Source organism: Trichinella spiralis (assembly GCF_000181795.1).
Source record: "Trichinella spiralis strain ISS 195 chromosome Unknown Scfld6, whole genome shotgun sequence".
NCBI lineage: Eukaryota > Metazoa > Nematoda > Enoplea > Trichinellida > Trichinellidae > Trichinella > Trichinella spiralis.
In genome coordinates this window covers 3879617-3898373 of record NW_003526945.1, presented here as the reverse complement: position 1 = coordinate 3898373, position 18757 = coordinate 3879617, and the positions used below count along the sequence as shown (strand labels likewise).

General features: G+C 34.8%; 3 protein-coding genes across 3 annotated transcripts; 1 reads left to right on the top strand and 2 right to left on the bottom strand.

Moving 5' to 3' along the window:
• Nucleotides 1-621: 621 nt before the first annotated feature.
• On the bottom strand, nucleotides 622-4507 carry Tsp_08676 (putative homeobox domain protein). The gene is made up of 3 exons (XM_003373901.1): nucleotides 3967-4507; nucleotides 2298-2479; nucleotides 622-1141 (listed from the first exon to the last, which is right to left on the bottom strand). The coding sequence occupies exons 1-3, from the start codon at nucleotides 4505-4507 to the stop codon at nucleotides 983-985; spliced, it is 882 nt and encodes a 293-aa protein (XP_003373949.1). The 3' UTR covers nucleotides 622-982.
• A 3926-nt stretch (nucleotides 4508-8433) lies between these two features.
• On the top strand, nucleotides 8434-10562 carry Tsp_08675 (acetylcholine receptor subunit alpha-type unc-63). Its single transcript, XM_003373900.1, has 7 exons — nucleotides 8434-8607; nucleotides 8851-8960; nucleotides 9032-9186; nucleotides 9288-9511; nucleotides 9751-9978; nucleotides 10007-10279; nucleotides 10434-10562. Exons 1-7 carry the CDS (start codon nucleotides 8434-8436, stop codon nucleotides 10560-10562), a joined length of 1293 nt encoding a protein of 430 aa, XP_003373948.1.
• An 805-nt stretch (nucleotides 10563-11367) lies between these two features.
• Tsp_08674 (putative kinase domain protein) lies at nucleotides 11368-17432 on the bottom strand. Its single transcript, XM_003373899.1, has 17 exons — nucleotides 17145-17432; nucleotides 16904-17078; nucleotides 16631-16768; nucleotides 16303-16427; nucleotides 16092-16233; nucleotides 15050-15182; nucleotides 14891-14989; nucleotides 14560-14666; nucleotides 13956-14083; nucleotides 13802-13896; nucleotides 13494-13746; nucleotides 13144-13425; nucleotides 12558-13059; nucleotides 12207-12304; nucleotides 11834-11927; nucleotides 11587-11739; nucleotides 11368-11525 (listed from the first exon to the last, which is right to left on the bottom strand). The coding sequence occupies exons 1-17, from the start codon at nucleotides 17430-17432 to the stop codon at nucleotides 11368-11370; spliced, it is 2970 nt and encodes a 989-aa protein (XP_003373947.1).
• Between the last annotated feature and the right edge of the window lie 1325 nt (nucleotides 17433-18757).

Sequence of the window (18757 nt, the reverse complement as noted above, 5' to 3'; positions counted from 1 at the left end):
ATTATTGATAACGCGCGACATTTGATCGGCAAGCAGCTAGGTAAAAAATAATCAATTGCTCTCTTTATCAAGCAAGCTAAGAGCTATTGTTTGCTTTGATCGAATAACCCTTGTGCATCAAATGCGGAAAATTTGCATTAAACAGAATTGAACAGAAATGTTCGTTGGAACAATATAAACACTACCGCAAATTGCTTTAACTTTTCAATCAACTATTGCTTGATTGAAAATTGTGATTATATGGTGAAAAAAATGTACAAAATTCAATTGATCATGAATAAAAATTTAAATTGCTTCACGATAAATCAATTTACACGTCTGCATATATATTTTTTCGCTAACAAAAAACGAAAGAAGTAAAAACTTATTTACCTGCACTGATTGATGATGACGACTCTGTTGCTGGTGGTAGTGATGGATGATGACACGAATGCAATTAATTTACATAAGCATAGAATGAATTGACATCTGAACAAGGGAAGCACTTTGCAAACAATTAATACTAAACGAATAAAACAAACAGCCTTGCAACAATCTTCACAGATTGCATACATTGCTGAATACTGTAGATTTCAAAAACAATTCAGGTAGAATAAAATTAATCAGAAAATTCTACAAACAGTAAAATGATTTTTATTCAGAGAAATTGTTCTGTATAAATAAAATTAAATAACATTTTCAATGAAAAAAAACCAAGCTTGAAATATGATGAATCTACTAATAAGTCACAGTGTAGTAGAGGAAACCAAAAAAGGAATTCAATCATACTAAATTTACGAAATATATCAATTTCCATTGAACAGCAAAATATCTCACAAGCTAAAAGAAAAACAAAAAAAGTGTGCCCATTTGAAATGTGAACAACATTTGTATCATACGAGATGGATACACGCTTGCGAGCATGTTGTATATTGCCCCAGTTCATTACAATCTTTGTAGAAAAATTTGCATTGCTTTTGTTTCAATTTTTGTATAGTGAATGCTACATCGGCAATTGCACTGAAACTGAAACGTTCTCCTGCTGCTCTACTGGAGATTCCAACGGAGGGCTATTTTCCAACGATGGTACTTTGCTGCACGCCAATTCTTCTGATTTCACTCTTTTGTGTTTCGTTCGACGATTCTGGAACCAAACTTTCACCTACACAACAACAACAATAATGAATTAATTTCCATAATACTAATAATAATGTTAAATATGAAAATTGAAATCAAATTTAAATGCAACAGAACTTAGACAACGTGTTTCTTATTATATTTTAAAATTACTTTCCAAGGTTTGAAAAGTGAAAAATATTGCTCATTCGAATCAAGCGTGCAAAAGTTGCATTTTCATTTAATGATCTCAACTGGTAATTTGAAAAATTCTTAAACGTATAATAAACCTTTTGCAAAGAGCCAAATTGAAGCTCTTTGAAACACATTTAACTTTGACTGACGTTTGTTTCAATTGGAATTAATGTTTATTCACTTGAAACGTTTGACAACTTTGTTTAACGTTTGAAATTTGAATTTGCAAAATGTGGAAATTATCATTTGTCAAAAATCGGTGAACAAAAACCAAACTAAAGCTGCTACTACTCTATCTGATGTGTTGTTCAATGCTTTTATACAGAGATGGATGAGCAAATGGAAAGGGGTAGATTATCGGTATCATCAGCGTGGTAATTTGATTATATCACGAAATGGAAATTGTTCTTCTTCAAAGAACAGGGTAAAGTTACTCTATATAGATATTGTAGTAAAGAGCCATTAAATTCAAAAACAAAGTGCTTTCGTCAATTGAATATTATCATTGCAATACAATCCACACAGCCATTATTGAACGAATGCACTGTGACAATATTTGCTCAGCATGTTTCAACTAAAAGCAGATCAAGTAAAACCAGTTATTAAATTCAATCACAACTCTTAATTGATTGAACACGATATATTTTATTTTTTATCTTATCTTATCTGTTGATGAATATTAAAACAATAATTGTGCACGTGATGAAAATTGATCCACGCTGGTGATGGTGGTCAACACTGGGGAAAAATTTTTCACGTCCTGTCCGCTGCTCTGTTCAAGTTCACATTATTATCATTATAACCATTATCATTATTATTATTATTATTATTATTATCGCCCAAGTTTTGAATTACAATCAAACAATATTTACTGAAATAAATACTTCTCGGTAAAATGAGCCTCATTTGGAAATTATTCTGCCAAGTAGGAAAAGATGCGAACATAAAGGAAAGTTCTCATCGTCATTTTAAATAAAATGCAGACAAATTTGTTTATCTATTATTACCTGCGTTTCGGACAATTTCAATCGTCTTGCCAACTCTTTCCTTTCACATCCAACCACGTAATGATTCACTTCAAAAGCACGTTCCAATTCAACAAGCTGATAAGGCATGAATGCGGTTCGATTGCGCTTCGGTTTGGGAAACTGATGAAGCAATGAATTGACATTGAAAGATATTTTGGAATCTAAATTTTGAAAAAAAAAGATTATCACATTTTTACAACAATTAATTAAATGATTTTATTGAACAAGTTTCATTTTTGTAGTTTGCTACAAAAGTACAAGTATCACAATAATGATCGACTGTTCAAATTGGCATACTGTAGATGATTTTCAGAATTAATTGTTCAATTTCATTGGATATTATTCTTCGGTGTTAATTAAAAAATATGTTTTTTGCTAAACTAGAAAATAGGCTGTCTTGAATGATCACAATTTTACAACAGGTGAAAGAGAAACCCCGCGTAGCTCATTTATCTTGCTTTTTTTCTTTCTCTCCTATTCTTCTTAACAGTTTGCCTTTCCTTGAACCGTTTTCACAGTTGCATAAATTACTTTCTTTTCTCTTAAATGATTTGATAATTGTATTTTCTTCTACTTTAAATTAATAATATTTTAATTTTGCTTTGTTCTCCAGATTTGAACTATTCCATATAAACTAATATATATATGTATATATATATGTATATGTATATGTATATGTATATGTTCCACCTTACAAAAGGTTCCTCCACGTTAAGCTTGTACTACACAACGTGGAACCTGTTTCCTGATTGAAGAATAATACTAAAATAGAAAATGGAATTCTTTGATTTTGTGCTTTCTGAGCAGGGTAGAATTGAGAATTGAGGAAGAAGATGAATTGTTCCAAGAAGATTCCAATGGGCAGTCCTGACGTGATTAGAGGTGGACAATCTACTGCCATCGAAGAACAGGTCTGAAAACAGGCAAACAAAAGGCTCAGCTGTCTCCTACTCATCTTTCGTCAATGACGCAGCTTCTGAACGCGCTTTTATTGCGGCTAAATGACTTTTCACTTAAACTAAATCACTTGTTATTTTCAAAAATCACAACGGGAATTTTGTTTGCTGATCACTCTTCTAGATTGCTGTATGCTGCAGTTGTTCAAGTAACAAGTTTCTGACCAAGTGTTAAATGATTCAATTTCAACTTTCAATTCACAATCCAACAAGCTCTCTGATAGGATAGTAGAAAATTTTTTTCTTTTTAAATATATTCCAAGTGGATCTAATTATATTGGAGAAGAAGATATTAGAGATAAAGCGTGGAAAATAATTATGCAGCTCATCGAATGATATTATTATTATTATTATTATTGTGCTTTTTACGCAAAATACACAATGACAATTGAAAACTTTTCAAATTGGAAACATTTTTATGATCATTCTATAAATAATGCTTTTGCTTAAAAAGAATTTGGAGAATGCTTTTGCAAAGAATGACATTTTATTTTATTACAGTTTTTGATGAATTTGATCATAAGAAAAGAACAATATAAAACATTGCATTTCCATTAACATTAGTAATTATACTTTTCAAATGTTTCATTCTTTTTTAAACTTCCATTTATACGCATATAAATTTTACACAATTATAACAAATAACTAATACAGGCACATATATACTGTTGTATATATGCATATATACTTACTGCACTGCTGCAAAATGAACGGATTCGTGTGCTTTAACATATTTGTCCACTGATGTGACCAGTTGCTGTTCAGTCCACTTTGCTCTGCACTGTTGACCATGAACGAAAATGGAAGTTCGTTCTTCTGACTAAGTGGAAGCGATAGCACATCTGACGAAGAAAACATGCAAGACGATTCTTCAGGTTGCAAAAAGGCTAAACCGGCTGTATCGCGTTGCAACATTTGGAAGTTTCGCAAATCAACCTTATGCTCAATGGACATTTGCAAAGGTAACAAATGACTGCTGTGCATCCAGAATAAATTATTCACACCGGAAATCATATCCACGACCGGGTCAACTTCATTTGCAGAAGATGCAAAATTTGACGCCAATACAGCACTGCTTGTTGCTGGTGGTGGTGGTGGTGGTGGTGCTGGCGCATTACTTTCCGATGATCCAACTAAAGATTCAATTGAAAAATTTGAATTCTTCTTCTTTTTCTTCTTTAAATATGAAAATTTGTCAAATTCGACAGTTTCATTCAATTTTGAAATTTCCATATTGCTTTTTCATTTCAAATTGATATTGAATTTCTTCAGATTTACAATTTTTACAACAAAAATTCGAAGAAGAAAATGAACTACCAGCTGCACGACAGAAGCAGAAATTATCACAGAAAGCACCAATTCCACATAAAATATAACAAAAAAAATTACACGCGCAGCGCTTCGCCAAACGGTGGTAAAAAGTCCAGATGAAACTGCGGTAACTTGCATCTTATTGGATACAAAGCTACCATAGGCATCCTCATTGGTTAACGTGATCTTTCTAATATTTATTGGCTATTTTATATTGACAAACACTTGTTCAGTTGTATTTTTTTAAATTTTATCATATTCTATACTTATACTTATTCAAAAATTAATGTTTATTACAACTATGCGAAATTGTTGCTATTTTTAACATTCAAAGCATTACTACTGGTGCACTATATATATTATTCATTGTACAAATATTCAAGTTGAGAAAAACTTTTTCCATTATAAAACTTTTACTCGTGATCTCATTTAAACTGTGTTCCATGGAAAATTCGAATTGCTTTTACTGTGCAAAAAGAACTGTATTCGTGTTATATTTTGAAAACAGCTGAAACCAAGCATTTGCACTTGGTATAGCATTGCCATTTAATTACATGAATTCCATTAGATGCAAAACGTTCATATTGTCAATATTATTTTCCTTATTTAATAACAATTCGATTATGTAATTAATGTTTTCGAGTTGAAAGCAATATACGATTAGAAGAGAAGAATATTTATCATACATGTTTAATTAATGAAATAATTGAAAAGTACTGTTTCATATTAGACTAGTTTGATGTATGATGGAATAGTATGATGTGAAAAAGAGAAGAAAGAGAAAAAGGGAGAGAGAGAGAGAGTTTTCTTAACAAGCTTGAACGCTAAAATTTGCCATTTCCAAATGAACGTCCAACTGATTTCGGAATTTTCAAACGAACACTACACAACGGGGATCCTGTTAAAAATGGCCATTCAAATACGCTGAAACAGGTCTAGCAGAGATTTTTTCATTCTCAAACGTGCAACTGAACAAATCAAAATTAATCAATCAAAAAGAACTAAAATGAGAAATGGAAAACTGGCCATCATCGATAATATTGGGGAAAAATTAGCGTCTTCGCAAAGCTTGAAAGCTGTGCTAAGGTCATTGCACCAAAATAACCGCGCTGTTTAGCGAAAGAAATAGCTTGGCCACGGCTGTCGGCTGCTTTGCAGAAAAACAAATTACTTTAATTACAAGATCGCTTAGCACATTTTAAATATAGTAAAAAGTCATTTCAACGCAAACTTCACCAAATAATATGCCATCACCAACCCAACTAACGACTAACCTCCTTTTCATGAAAGAAGTTGACTGAAAAAAGTTTGTTCAATTTTCTTTGCCTTATTTATATCATGCAATTATTATTTTCCACAAATTTATCAGAACATTTCCCACCGACTATTACCACACTATTAAACGCCTCATTTCTTTCATGAATCAAAGAAAAGAGAAGTTCATAATTTGCAACAATTTTTCATAAATTTCACATACCACTCAGGTGCAATAAAAGAAATCTCAAATGAATTGAACTTTGAATTAATATTGATAATTTGACCATTTGTCGCATAATGACTTCAAAAGAAATCATTTCGGCAATTGCCGTTACAGATTTCCATTTATCTTCTCAATATCCACTAAAAGACCTACGTATCAATCATTCCATTGCAATACTCAACAATTAAGCTGAACTTCAGCCATCTGGTAGTATTGAAAATACCATCCATCAAGTGGAAAATTTTTATGACCAACAGCTAATGCTTATATCGCCCACTGTTCTTATATTGCAAGCAACAATGATTTCAATTTGCATAAAGTTGTGCGCAAGCCGATATAAATTCAGATCACGCCACAGTTAATTAGTGTTCAATATGTTCGTCGTGTTACAACAAACGAAACGTTTCCCTCTCTGTGTCAGGGACTTTGTGACGCGCGAAGAGAAGCAGCTACATGATTCTGATGATATGAAAAGTTATAAAATCAGTTCCAATTTATTCAACAATGAAAAATTAACTCAAAGCCTACAGATACATATTTGCCATTTTTTTTATTTTTAACTTTTCTAACATCTATCATTCATATGTTCAATTTGAATACAACTTCAGCACAATGTATATATATTACAACTGAAATATACAAATAATAAGCATTGCAATGCTTGAATGTGCAGATAAAAATGAACAAGGTGAGCTAATTTGCGTTAATAATAAAAATCTGAATCTGCTAACATGCTGTGTACTAAGAGCATTTTACAAAAGTTACAATGTGAAGATAAAATGAACTGCAACGTGGGCGTATATCGTTGAAAAATTTCAATTTATGAAGATCAAGAACAAAATATAATCTTTCTTGCTTTCAAATGCAAATTTCTGTTATGGAACATCAACCAAGCATACTGATAAGAAAATCGATTGCATTAAATCGACAATTGTTATTTTAATTTGTTTCAAGCAAAATAAATGAAAATTTTATATACCGTATATTAAGTAGGTTTAGTTGAAGCATAACAAATAAATGAATAAAAATTATTGTTATTAAGTTATTATTAAACATGAAATGAATAAAATGCAAAGTATTATTTATATATTTAAATTTTAAAGTCAACAAATTTAAATGAGATTGTTTTTTAAATACTAATTGGCATGGCTTTATGAATGGATTGATTATTTTGATTTATGAATGAGCTAGCTGTCAGATCAAAGTTGCTTCGATTGTTAAAAAGCTCTACAATGAGATTTGTTTAAACGTAATATATATGCATATATATAAGGGTATATGCATATATTGACTGATTGATCGTGTCAGTGTAATTTTCAGTCGGTTCTGTCAACTGCCATCTATCAGCGCAAGCAGAAGAAAGCATTATGACAATTTTGGTTGGCAAAAAGCATTGCTGCCTGTGTCGGAAAATTATTGGACGTTCAGTTCGACAACTTATGGGTTGAATTATTTTCGACGAGTGGACGCGGGCAGTTAAACGATAGCTAGCAGTGCTGCTAGTTCGCTTCAGCGGATGCCTGAATTTGATATATTAAGCGACATTAGCGAGCGAAGCGAGCTAAAGCATGTCAGTTGGAAATATTGAATGAAGAAAGTGAACAGCTGAGACCAGAAGAAGAAGAAAAAGATGAAAGCAGTGAGTGAGTGCATTGTGTGTGTGTGTGTCTACTGGCCTGCCGTCTTCTAATACTACTACTACTACTACTAGTAGAGTGACGCTCGTTGAGATTGAGGATACTTTCTTTTTGCACGTCATTTCTTCTAAGCCAACTCAACAATCAACCGTGATTTTCATATAAATATCTGCTGCATTGATTAAATTGGTTGTTTCTTTTTCCTATGTGGCCGTTTGTTAAAAGTAAAAAATTCTCCTCCAATTTCCCTCACCACATACCCACTCTCTTGCTGCTATTAAGCGTTATTTTGTTGAAAGGTAAAAGTTATTTTTATTTTAAATATGAAATTTATGTGTCGATGTGAAATTTTAACCAATATTGTTTCAAGTTGAAAGCCAATAATACTGACAGCTAGCGCTATTTTATTCAACGCTTTGATCTTAAAAATGACTATATCCGTTCGAATCAATAGCACATTGAGAAAATGAAATTTCCGTGACGAGTTAGCTGAAACAAAACGCGATGCCATTTAACGTACTATTTCACTTGTTGTATTATAACTTTTGGAGAACAACAAATGTGTATTTTATGGTTTCATATATTTTCAATTTTATTTCAAAATTTGCAGAAAGCTAACAAACCAAATAATAATAAATCTAATGCATCCACCTTATTTATGATAACTTTATGTATGAAACTGACTTTCAGCTTAACAACTTAACTTTCAACAGTAACTCTTTCTTTATCCGATGAATATTCTTTTGCCAAATATAGATGTCGTCACATGCAGCAGAAGCGAACATGCGCGTCGTCTTTTTCAAGACATTTTAACCGGATACAACAAGCTGCTACGCCCAGTGCAAAACACGAGCGATGCCGTAACAGTGAAAGTTAAACTACGCCTATCCCAACTGTTGGATGTGGTAAACAGTTTTTCAATAAGCAAAATATTAAAAGAAAAACATCGAAAGATTTTTTCTTCATACTTTTATAGCATGAAAAAAATCAAATTATCACTACCAACATCTGGATAAAACAAGTAAGGATTGTTTATTTTCATTAGCTGAACTAGTTGGCATTTTAATTAATTAATTAATTAATTTATTTATTTATTTTAAAAAATGAACATTTTGCACGTTTCCCTTGGGTTAAGAGTATTTTTCAAGGTCTGGACGGACAGTAATATTAACTGGGATCCAAACGACTACGGAGGGGTGGATGTTCTTTACGTTCCTGCTGATCAACTCTGGACACCAAACGTTGTACTTTACAACAAGTAAAAAGAAATGAAAACTGCAATAGATCCGTTAAAATAAAAGCAACAACAACAAATGGATCATTTTTCAGCGCAGACGGAAATTATCAAGTCAGTGCTGTGACAAAAGCGGCTGTTTATTACAATGGAACAGTTGTATGGGAACCGCCGGCTATTTACAAAAGCATGTGCCCCATTGATATAGAATGGTTTCCTTTCGACGAGCAACTTTGCGATTTAAAATTTGGTAAATGTTTCAAAATGTTCGATATTTGAAGTTTAAATTTTTTTTAAAAAAAAAGCAATCAAAAGCGTTCGTTCGTTCACTTACTTTTGCTTGACTGTCAGGTTCTTGGACGTACGACGGTTTCGAAGTGGATCTCATCCATTATGACAAAGACGACGTTCAAATAACGAGGGAAAATGGACGTCTAGTTTGGATCGTTCCTAATGGAGTGGATCTTTCGGATTTTCTGCCGTCGACAGAATGGGATGTTATGGCAGTTCCAGTGAAGCGACACGAAGAACGATACGAATGTTGTCGAGCTCCGTACATTGACATCACATTTTACGTATGGTTGATTTGTTGTTGTAATTTGCTGAAATGATTGCTGATCACTGACACTTTGCATGATTAATATTGAATCAATTGCCAACATTTGATTTAATCTGATCTGATCTGATCTGATTGGATGATGTTTCGTCAATTTCAGATCTATCTTCGCCGTCGCACTCTGTTTTACAGTGTAAATCTGATAATTCCTTGCATTGGAATTTCCTTCTTGACCATTCTGGTGTTCTATTTGCCAAGCGATTCGGGGGAGAAAGTGTCGCTGAGCGTGTCGATTCTCATCTGCCTGACCATGTTCTTCAACTTGTTGGTGGAAATCATCCCCAGCACCAGCCTAATAATACCGCTAATAGGCAAGTATTTGCTTTTCACAATGGTGATGGTCACTCTGAGCATCGCGGTCACGGTGTTCACGTTGAATGTCCACTATCGTTTGCCGGCAACGCATCGATTTTCCGTCTGGATTCGGTATTTGTTTTTGGATTTTTTACCAAAGTTGCTGATGATGCGCAGGCCAGAACCGGAGCCGTTGTCGGTTGCAACTGCAGACAAAGCGCCGCCGTTCGAGCTCAACCAAAGCGAAAATGTGATCATGATGACCGTGTTGCCAAAGTTGGGCAAAACGGCCGAAGTGGCCGGTCAGAGTTCATCGTCCACAAGTCCTCAGCAGACGTGGTTCGACGAGGAGGAGAATGCGGCAATTGCAAGCGCTGTCAGAAGTACATGCTTCATCGCTAACCATTTTCGGAAAAAAGCCGCCGAAGATGAAGTACGTCCCCCCTTTTCAACACATCCTGCATTCATTCAGTGTAGCTTTCTTTTTTGCATCTTTGACAATTCGTTTAGGTCAAAGATGACTGGCGTTACATTGCAAACGTACTGGATCGCCTTTTCTTGTGGACATTTTCGCTTACTTTTATCAGTGGTACATGCTTAATCATGCTCCAAGCGCCGAGCATTCACGACAGCAGACATCCGATTGTCTGAAAAGTGCCGAAACAACACGGGTGACAAAGCAAATGTGGAATAATCGATTTATATACATCTGGTGAAATTTAGTAAGCATGCGATTCAAAACTTTTTTTCAAAACCCACAATTTTCTCTTTCAACATCAATCACATTGTATTCCATTCATTGTCCATTGTTCATGTTCATCATTACCTGTAATAAATTGAAGTTAAAGTTTAACGATCCATGAATGGACATCCAAGCATTCTTGCTTGCTCTTTCTTTATCAGAGCGGATTATATTTCAGAAGCCAAATAAATATTTCCAGTTGCTATTATACAACATGAGAAAATATTTCAGTTATAAACAGAAAGAGGAACAGTTTTTTATTTCGAGAAATTTTACGTATAAACTTTATGTATGAACAAAGCTAAAAAGCTGTTTTTTTTCTTCTAAACAATCAACAAAAATTGCTTTACAACAATGTCAAAGATGAAACATGAATAACAACTGAAATAGAATAATGTACAACAAATTTTCATTAGAAAATGGCCACAGAAGCACTGTTTCACTGTGATCATGGACAAAGTGTTCATTGCCAGATATGAAACGTGCCAGTTTCAACAAAAAACATCAATAATAGAATAAATACACTTTACATTGCAAGCATAATGTGAATATTTGGAAAAAAAAACTGCCGGCAAGTCAACTGAACAACTAGCTAACTAATTAATAATGCTGAAAATGTTTCTGTTAATTGAAACAAAAAAAAAGATTTTTTTAAAGCGTTTGACCAGCAAAAGCGTTTAGCGCAAGCGCTAACTAACTAGGGCCGACAAGAAAAAGCCGAACAGATCGATAATGCTGAGCTTTGTGGAAAATGTTGCATCAGTGAAACAACCAACAATTCATACGACAGTTTCCGTTTGGACAGAGTCTGCGTTGCAATCGACAGGACAAGTGTTCGTATAAATTGCGCCACCGTTGCCACCTTGCATGTATTCAAAGTTTTCCAAACATATGCCCGACTTTTCCGGCGGAAAATCGTTATAATACACGTGATTCCCTGGGAAAAAGTTCCCTTTGGCTTTGTCAAGTATTTATTTTGTAAAATGTAAGAAGCTTACCAACTTTGTACCCATTATACGCTGGCATTGGAGAATAATTGACAAAAACCCCATCGTCTTCGTGGATGAAACTTTGTCTTTGTGGCTGCTGCGAGTCAGGAATTAAGTAGTTGTCTTGATCAGTAGACAGCGATGAATTGTCCAAAAGTTTGCCTATAACGACAGCCAGCCGCCATAGTACAGTTGCAATGAGAAACTTTCGAAAAATTAGTGCAGTTGTTATATTATGATCAAAGATGAAATTTACTTTTTACAGGATCAGACGCGTAACGCTGGCTAACAGAACCTGCATGCCTGTGCGGTGGAGCGCAAGCAAGTCTCATCTCAACATCATCAATCAGCTGAAAAAGCTTTTAATTGTTGCAGAAACATTTAAAAAAACAGCTATTTCTTACTGGTTTAGTAGGTGTAACTGGTGATACTAGAGGGGACGCTGTAGGCGCAGAAAAGTAATCCTCAGGATCTATGACGTCCGGATCGTCAATTAACTGACGGATCATTTGCTGCTGATCTTGCGGTGTATAAGTCGGAAGGCGCAACAGAGCATCGCCCTAAATTTTTATTTTTTTTAATTTAAATTTAAACTAAAAATATTTTTACGCAACGAATTTACAACTCACCTCGACTACTAAGAAACGACCAGGATCTTTGGCCATTTTTAGAAACGATTCTCGCAATTCTTTAAAAGACGGACGTGCATCAGCATCAACCATCCAACCTAAGGCAAATTTAAATTAGTAATTCTAGATATATACATGTATAATAGAATGCTATTATTGACAGTAAAATTAACCTGCCAAAAATCTGAAATGAAAGCTCTAAAGCGTAGAAAAATGAAAGCAAGTTTCACTGTATTTTGTGCTTTTAAAGAACATTGCAATTTTCGCACTTGATTGCGTTAAATTGAGATAAAATTGTATAAATTTTGATTGAATGAACAAAAAAAAAGTTCCAATCAAACAACAACATACATCTGATTAAGAGCATGTACATATCCAAAGTAGCAATTTTTGGTTGAGGAAGGCGTTCACCGTTCTCCAATAGACGAGGGATATCATGCAACGGCACGTCTTTGTATGGCTTTTCACCAAAAGTGAACAATTCCCACAATGTAACACCTAATTCAACATTTGGGAGTGAAAAAAAATGAAAAAAATAAAGATAACTCATATATAAAATTACCAAATGCCCAAACGTCGGATTTGTGGGTGTATCGTCGATATTGGATACATTCCAAGGCAAGCCATTTAATGGGCATCTACATTTCAAATCAATAAAACTCCACTGATTGATTGAAGTGTTCAAATGATCGCATACTTTTCCTTCGAATATTTTAATCTCTTCTTGGCCATATTCGAGCAGTTTAGCCAAACCGAAATCAGTTATTCGAACGTGATAAGGGGTTTTCACGAGAACATTTCGCGCAGCCAAATCTCGATGGACAAGTCGGTGTTCTTCAAGATAACACATTCCCTTAAATCGAAAAGAGAAAAAAAATGAAATGAAGCAGAAAAGAAAAACCAAAAAAAAAGAAATAGAAAAATCTGTAATACGCACGCCTGCTATTTGGGAAGACCAACGAATCAAAGCAGCCGAACCGATTTTCGACTTGTTCTCTTGCACATAATCCAAAAGGTTGCCCAAAGGCATCAACGGTGTCACAAGCATCATCTGCTGTCCCACGCAAACACCAATCAGTCGAACTAAATACGTATGGGAAACGCTGGCCATAATGCGGGCTTCTTCCAGTGTTTCCTGCTGGGCAGCCGCATTCGCTTCGTGCAATACTTTGATTGCCACGGGAACTTTGACTTTTTCTTTTTGTGGAATCCAAACACCCTACGGTGAACAAAAAATACCCGTTTATTTGAAGAATTTTCTTTCCACTCACGACAAACGCTTCTCACTTTGTACACGGCACCGAAAGCTCCATAGCCCAAAATGCCGCCCCTTTTAAGCTCACTCTCTCGAATTAGCAACAAGCGTGTCAAATTGGGACAAGCTTCAGAGTTGATCTCCAATTTCGGATCTGGTTCTTCCAGGTGAGCCAACAACGACGCTTTACGCTTCATGAAGAGTATAAGAATTAGAAAGACGACAAAACCAAGAAACAATGCTGCAACCACTGCGCTGATGACAATAGTTTGCATTCTTTTATTCCTTGAAAATTCCATTTTTATTTCATTCGTAATTTTCAACAATATTAATTTTATACTTTTCATAGATAACTTCGTCCATATTAATATCCGTGCACAATCTGTCGGCAGAGATGTACGGTCTATCGGCTGGACAAACGTTCGTACAGTTGAACTGAAAATTACGAAAATCATATTCACGCAAATATTCCATACTCGCACCACATCACGTACCCTGTCTGTATCTGACAGATAATCTTTATAAGTGACACATTCAACGCAATCGGTTGAAGTTGGTCCAATACATCCGTCGCATTGTGAATCACAAGGTATACATTCGTCAGCACGACCAGAATCCAGAGCTGGACGAATGAATGTATTTCTAAAATGATAAGAAGAGCAAATTGTAGGCGACATAAGTGAATATAAATTGCTGTAAAATTCTACTTGGGACACTGCAGAACGCAAACAGAACTTGTTGGAGTTTCTCGATAAGTGTAGTTCAAACAGTCGCAACCGTAATGCACGAAATCAACACCGTATCCATAACAGCTTTTACAAGCTGGGTGACATTTCATGCACACCTAACAATAATAATAATAATTATTATTATTCGTAATGTTGTAATTGACACATAAGCTTGTAAATTTCTTTTATATATATATATATATATATATGCTTACAGCATGGGCAACTTCTGTTTGAATTTTAGTAGACAGCGGCACAGTCCAGTAATAGTTTTCCAAATCTGGAAATTCTGAACAAAGTCGCTCAGCAGACAATTCACGCAAACAGCGTGTCTACAACATAAAAAGTGATAAGAAAAACTTGAGCTTACAATGCTGGTGTAATAGATTTACTATAGATTGGGTATCTTCGTCAAATACTCCGTATTTGCAACGATTGCAACCAGCAATACCAACAAAATTTCCAGAACCAGTGCATCTGGGAAAAAAATATCAATTTCACGTAAACTTTTAGCGAAAAAATAAAAAACGAAACCACTCTACCCATAGCTGTAACAGTTGGCATGGCAAGGTTCACAGACGTGAGTTGCTGGATTTTCAAAATGAGTTTCCTGTGGACAACTGCGAATGCATTCACCATCTAGGCTAACGTGGCGACATTTTGTACAATTTCTCGAACCCTGTAAAAAATTTGACTAGTACATGAAATATGAAATATCGAAATCCATCCATACTGGTCCTGTGCAAGAGATGCACTCTGGATGACATAGTGCACATTGTTTGGGTGCTGCTTGATATTCGCTGAAAAGAATTCCAGTGAATGAAAAGAAATTTAAATGGCAAGATAAATGTAACATTTACCCGTCAGATGAGCAATCATCAACGCACACGTTGCCAAGGCGCCAATGCAAGCATTCAAAGCACATCTCTGAGCCAGGTCCCCAACAGCCCTGACTCAAATCGCACGACACGTCACACGTACGACCTTCGGCTTCTGAGCAAAAACCAATAATCACATTAGTATTATTATTATTGATACTTGACACTGATATGAAATAGCTGTTATTCAATTTTACCGCAAACATCTTCTTCTCGATTTTTTCGAACTTTCGCAACACTATGTGTCGATGCAATCAATTTGTTCCATGGTATATTATGAATGTAGCAAAGATCAAAATTACTGGCAATGTAAATCTCCCCATTTAGTATCGATGTCAGCGAAATTGTACCCAACTGTTGCAGCGAAAACGAATGTGTAATATACAATGCGTATTTGGAACTGAATCAGCAGTAACAGGATGAACAGCTTCGTTAAAAAAACACAAACAGATTCTGCTTACTCAAACAGTTTTCGACCTTCGATTTTTTGCAAATTTCTCAAAAAGTTCAACGATTTTAGCTTTTCCGTCTGAACAAGTACGTAATGTGTCACTTGACGAACGCTAGACAGTGCTTCCAATTGTGCCGGCGTCATTGGATCATAAGGAATAAATCTATAAAATATATAAATTTGAAAAAATACAAATATAATTAAACTGTCTCATTGACATACGTTCCATTTGGTTGTAGCAAAGCACCCCCGATAAAAGTATCTTTCCGAATTTCAATTACTCCATCCACTTTTGTACAACCAATGAAATCTTTGATATTCAATGAGTTAACATGTTGCTCAATAATACAGGCTTAAAGGTAATAAATTAATAATAATAATAATAATCAGACGTTGAAATTAAAATCTACTTTTGGGACATGCCCCTTGGCAAGGACGACAAACATTGTCTCCTTCATCAGCAGTAAAATTTTCTGGACAACGAGAAACACACCCATCTTTGTAAACAACCATGTGAGCTATAAAATTTTCTTTGATTTATAAACTTATCAATTCCATACCTGACTACCATACCTGGACAAGTAGTCACACAATCACGATTAAACGCGTATTTGCCGTCTGGATTTTTCACATACTGTGTTGTAATAGGATCGTACAATTCTGGTGTGGGGCATTTGTCGACACATTTTCCGTTGTCCCTCATTGTACTGCAGCCCTGAAAAACAAGAAAAAAACAGAAACGTAAACATAAACGCATCACAAAATCACCAAACTTATAACATACATAACACTCCGAATCTGATGGACCAAAGCATCCAGCTGCACATTCTGGATGGCAGCAAAATTGTGGACTCTCAACGTCATAACACATCCCACTGCTACACTGTGGTGCACAGTTGTTTCGATAAACTGAACCAGTAAATATTTGAGTAAATTAATAATTCAGCAGCGGAATATTAATAAAAAGTTTCATATACTTTTTTGGCAGTGACGCTTCTCTGAACCCCAACAATGCACGCAACTGCTGTCGCAGACTGCATCTAAACAAACAAACGTTCATGTAAAAAAAGAAAAAATAAGCAAAGAAAAAGCTCGTAGTCAGTGAGCTGTACCTGCGTAGCAATCTCCATAACTATCCCTGATTATTAACCTCTTTTCATAGTTGTCACCAAGCAACTGACGAAAATCTATCGTTTTCCAATGACACATACGATGATTCATTTGAATCCCAACAGAGCCATCGTGAATTGCTAAATAACGTCACTTGAATAATAATTCACAAAGGATATGCACGGAGATTTGCTTTTCAATAAAGCAAATTGTCAAATAATATCAAGCAGTAGCAGTTTCAGTAGACCATTAACATTTCAAAAAATTTTACATACCTCTCAAATTTGAAAGATCAAACGTGCTGAAAGCATTATTAAGAACCAACAATCCAAATTGAGAAACCATTTGATCTGAAGTTGGGCGAAATTTTTTATCACCCCAAATAATTTGAAGTGATGGAAGAGAGAAATTTAGGATCGAATTATGTGCTATCAAAACATAGCCAGTAACCTGCAAAAGAAAAATAATTCACATACGTCTCCAATTGGAAGCAAAATGAACACAAAACGAGCTTACTTCAACAATATCATTTAAGAAATGCAGATCTGAAATGCCAGCGTCTTTCAAGTCATCAGGAGTCAAGTAAGTAATCTCCAAATTTCCATGAACAACAGTACAATTGGCATACATCATCCGCAAACGTTCCACCTTCTTCTCGTGCACTTCTAGCTTATTCAGACCATTTTCCGTACCGGAACAAACTACAATCGAAAATAAAAATTCTGTGTAACGTAACAAAATTGGATCACTTAATTCATTAAACAAATGGAAATCCACTCTCTTGTCTTTTGAGATCAGTTTCATCGCTGTGCATATGCTATCAATTGTACTGCTATTTACGTAATCTTGTAAAACTAGCACCAATGACGGACAGATAGCCAATAACTAATTAGCATAATGCAAACTAATTGCCAAAATCAAATATACCAAAAAGAACATCAGAATCGATACGTCATGCAATTCAAATATACTCACACACTCAATTTAAAACGTCATAACTGATATGTGGTCAATATTTTACACTTTCATGGCATGAGATGTAAAGTGTGCAAGCATTCATTCGTTTTCTTCCGGTATATACAATAGATATCATCGACATAGCATTAAAAACCCCAAATCGACAGCTATTTAAATCTTCAATTCAGTATGAAACAGCAATTTTAGTTCTTTCAAAAGCGTTTTTAAAGTTTCTTTGCTGGACAGTGCAGATAAATAACTTCAAACAATAAAAACTAACTTATCTTGCATACGATATAATTTTAGGATTTTCAGGATTTAGCAATATATTATAAAAGTGCTTTTGCCATTTCAGAGCACTTTTATGAGAGAAGAATTTACTTCGATTTTCTCTCATTCGTCATCAAGAATGCTTTTCGAAAATTATATCCCAAAGTAAATACTGAAATTTTCATATCACTGCTTGTTCGAAATTCAAGTAAAGAGCACTAATCTAAGTAGGCGCGTGCGGATGTGAACACTTTCTGCAATTTCCAATCAACTTGAATACTTGTTTACAATAAATCACAAATTGCAATAATTGAGTTGAATAAAAAAACAACTAAAGAATATTTTTTAATAAAAAGAACGTTTAAATTAAGTCGACAGTTGGAACTAATTGCCTTGAAACGGAACATGGAAAAGTTACTGTAAAAACAGCAGTTTACCACAGAAATTTTCATCAGAAAAGCAGGTCTTCCAGGGGGCAACAGCGACCGTAATGCAGAAAGCAAAGAAGCAAAAATTGAACCCAAACATCCGATTGCAAATCGCTGAGGACAAAGTTGATCTTTACGCTAGTGTTGTATGTATGTACAATTTGGCAACAAGAGCACAAGAACGGCACTTCTTATAGATAAATTTTCCGCATAGCAGACAATTTCAGTGCTTACGACCAAGTTGAGATGAGACAATGGCAATAGCAGTTCCAAGGAAGCGGTCAATCGAAACTGAGCACTCACTGCTTGGCAATTTTCATTTTCCCAAATGAAATCTGACAACAGCACGTTGTAGTGAAGTAATATGCCGAAACTTTTACGTCACAATATATAGCTGTTTTTTTCCTTTAACTAATCCATCCAAGCATTCTAATTTATGAGAATGTTTTCGCAAGTGGACGATTACTCCTAGTT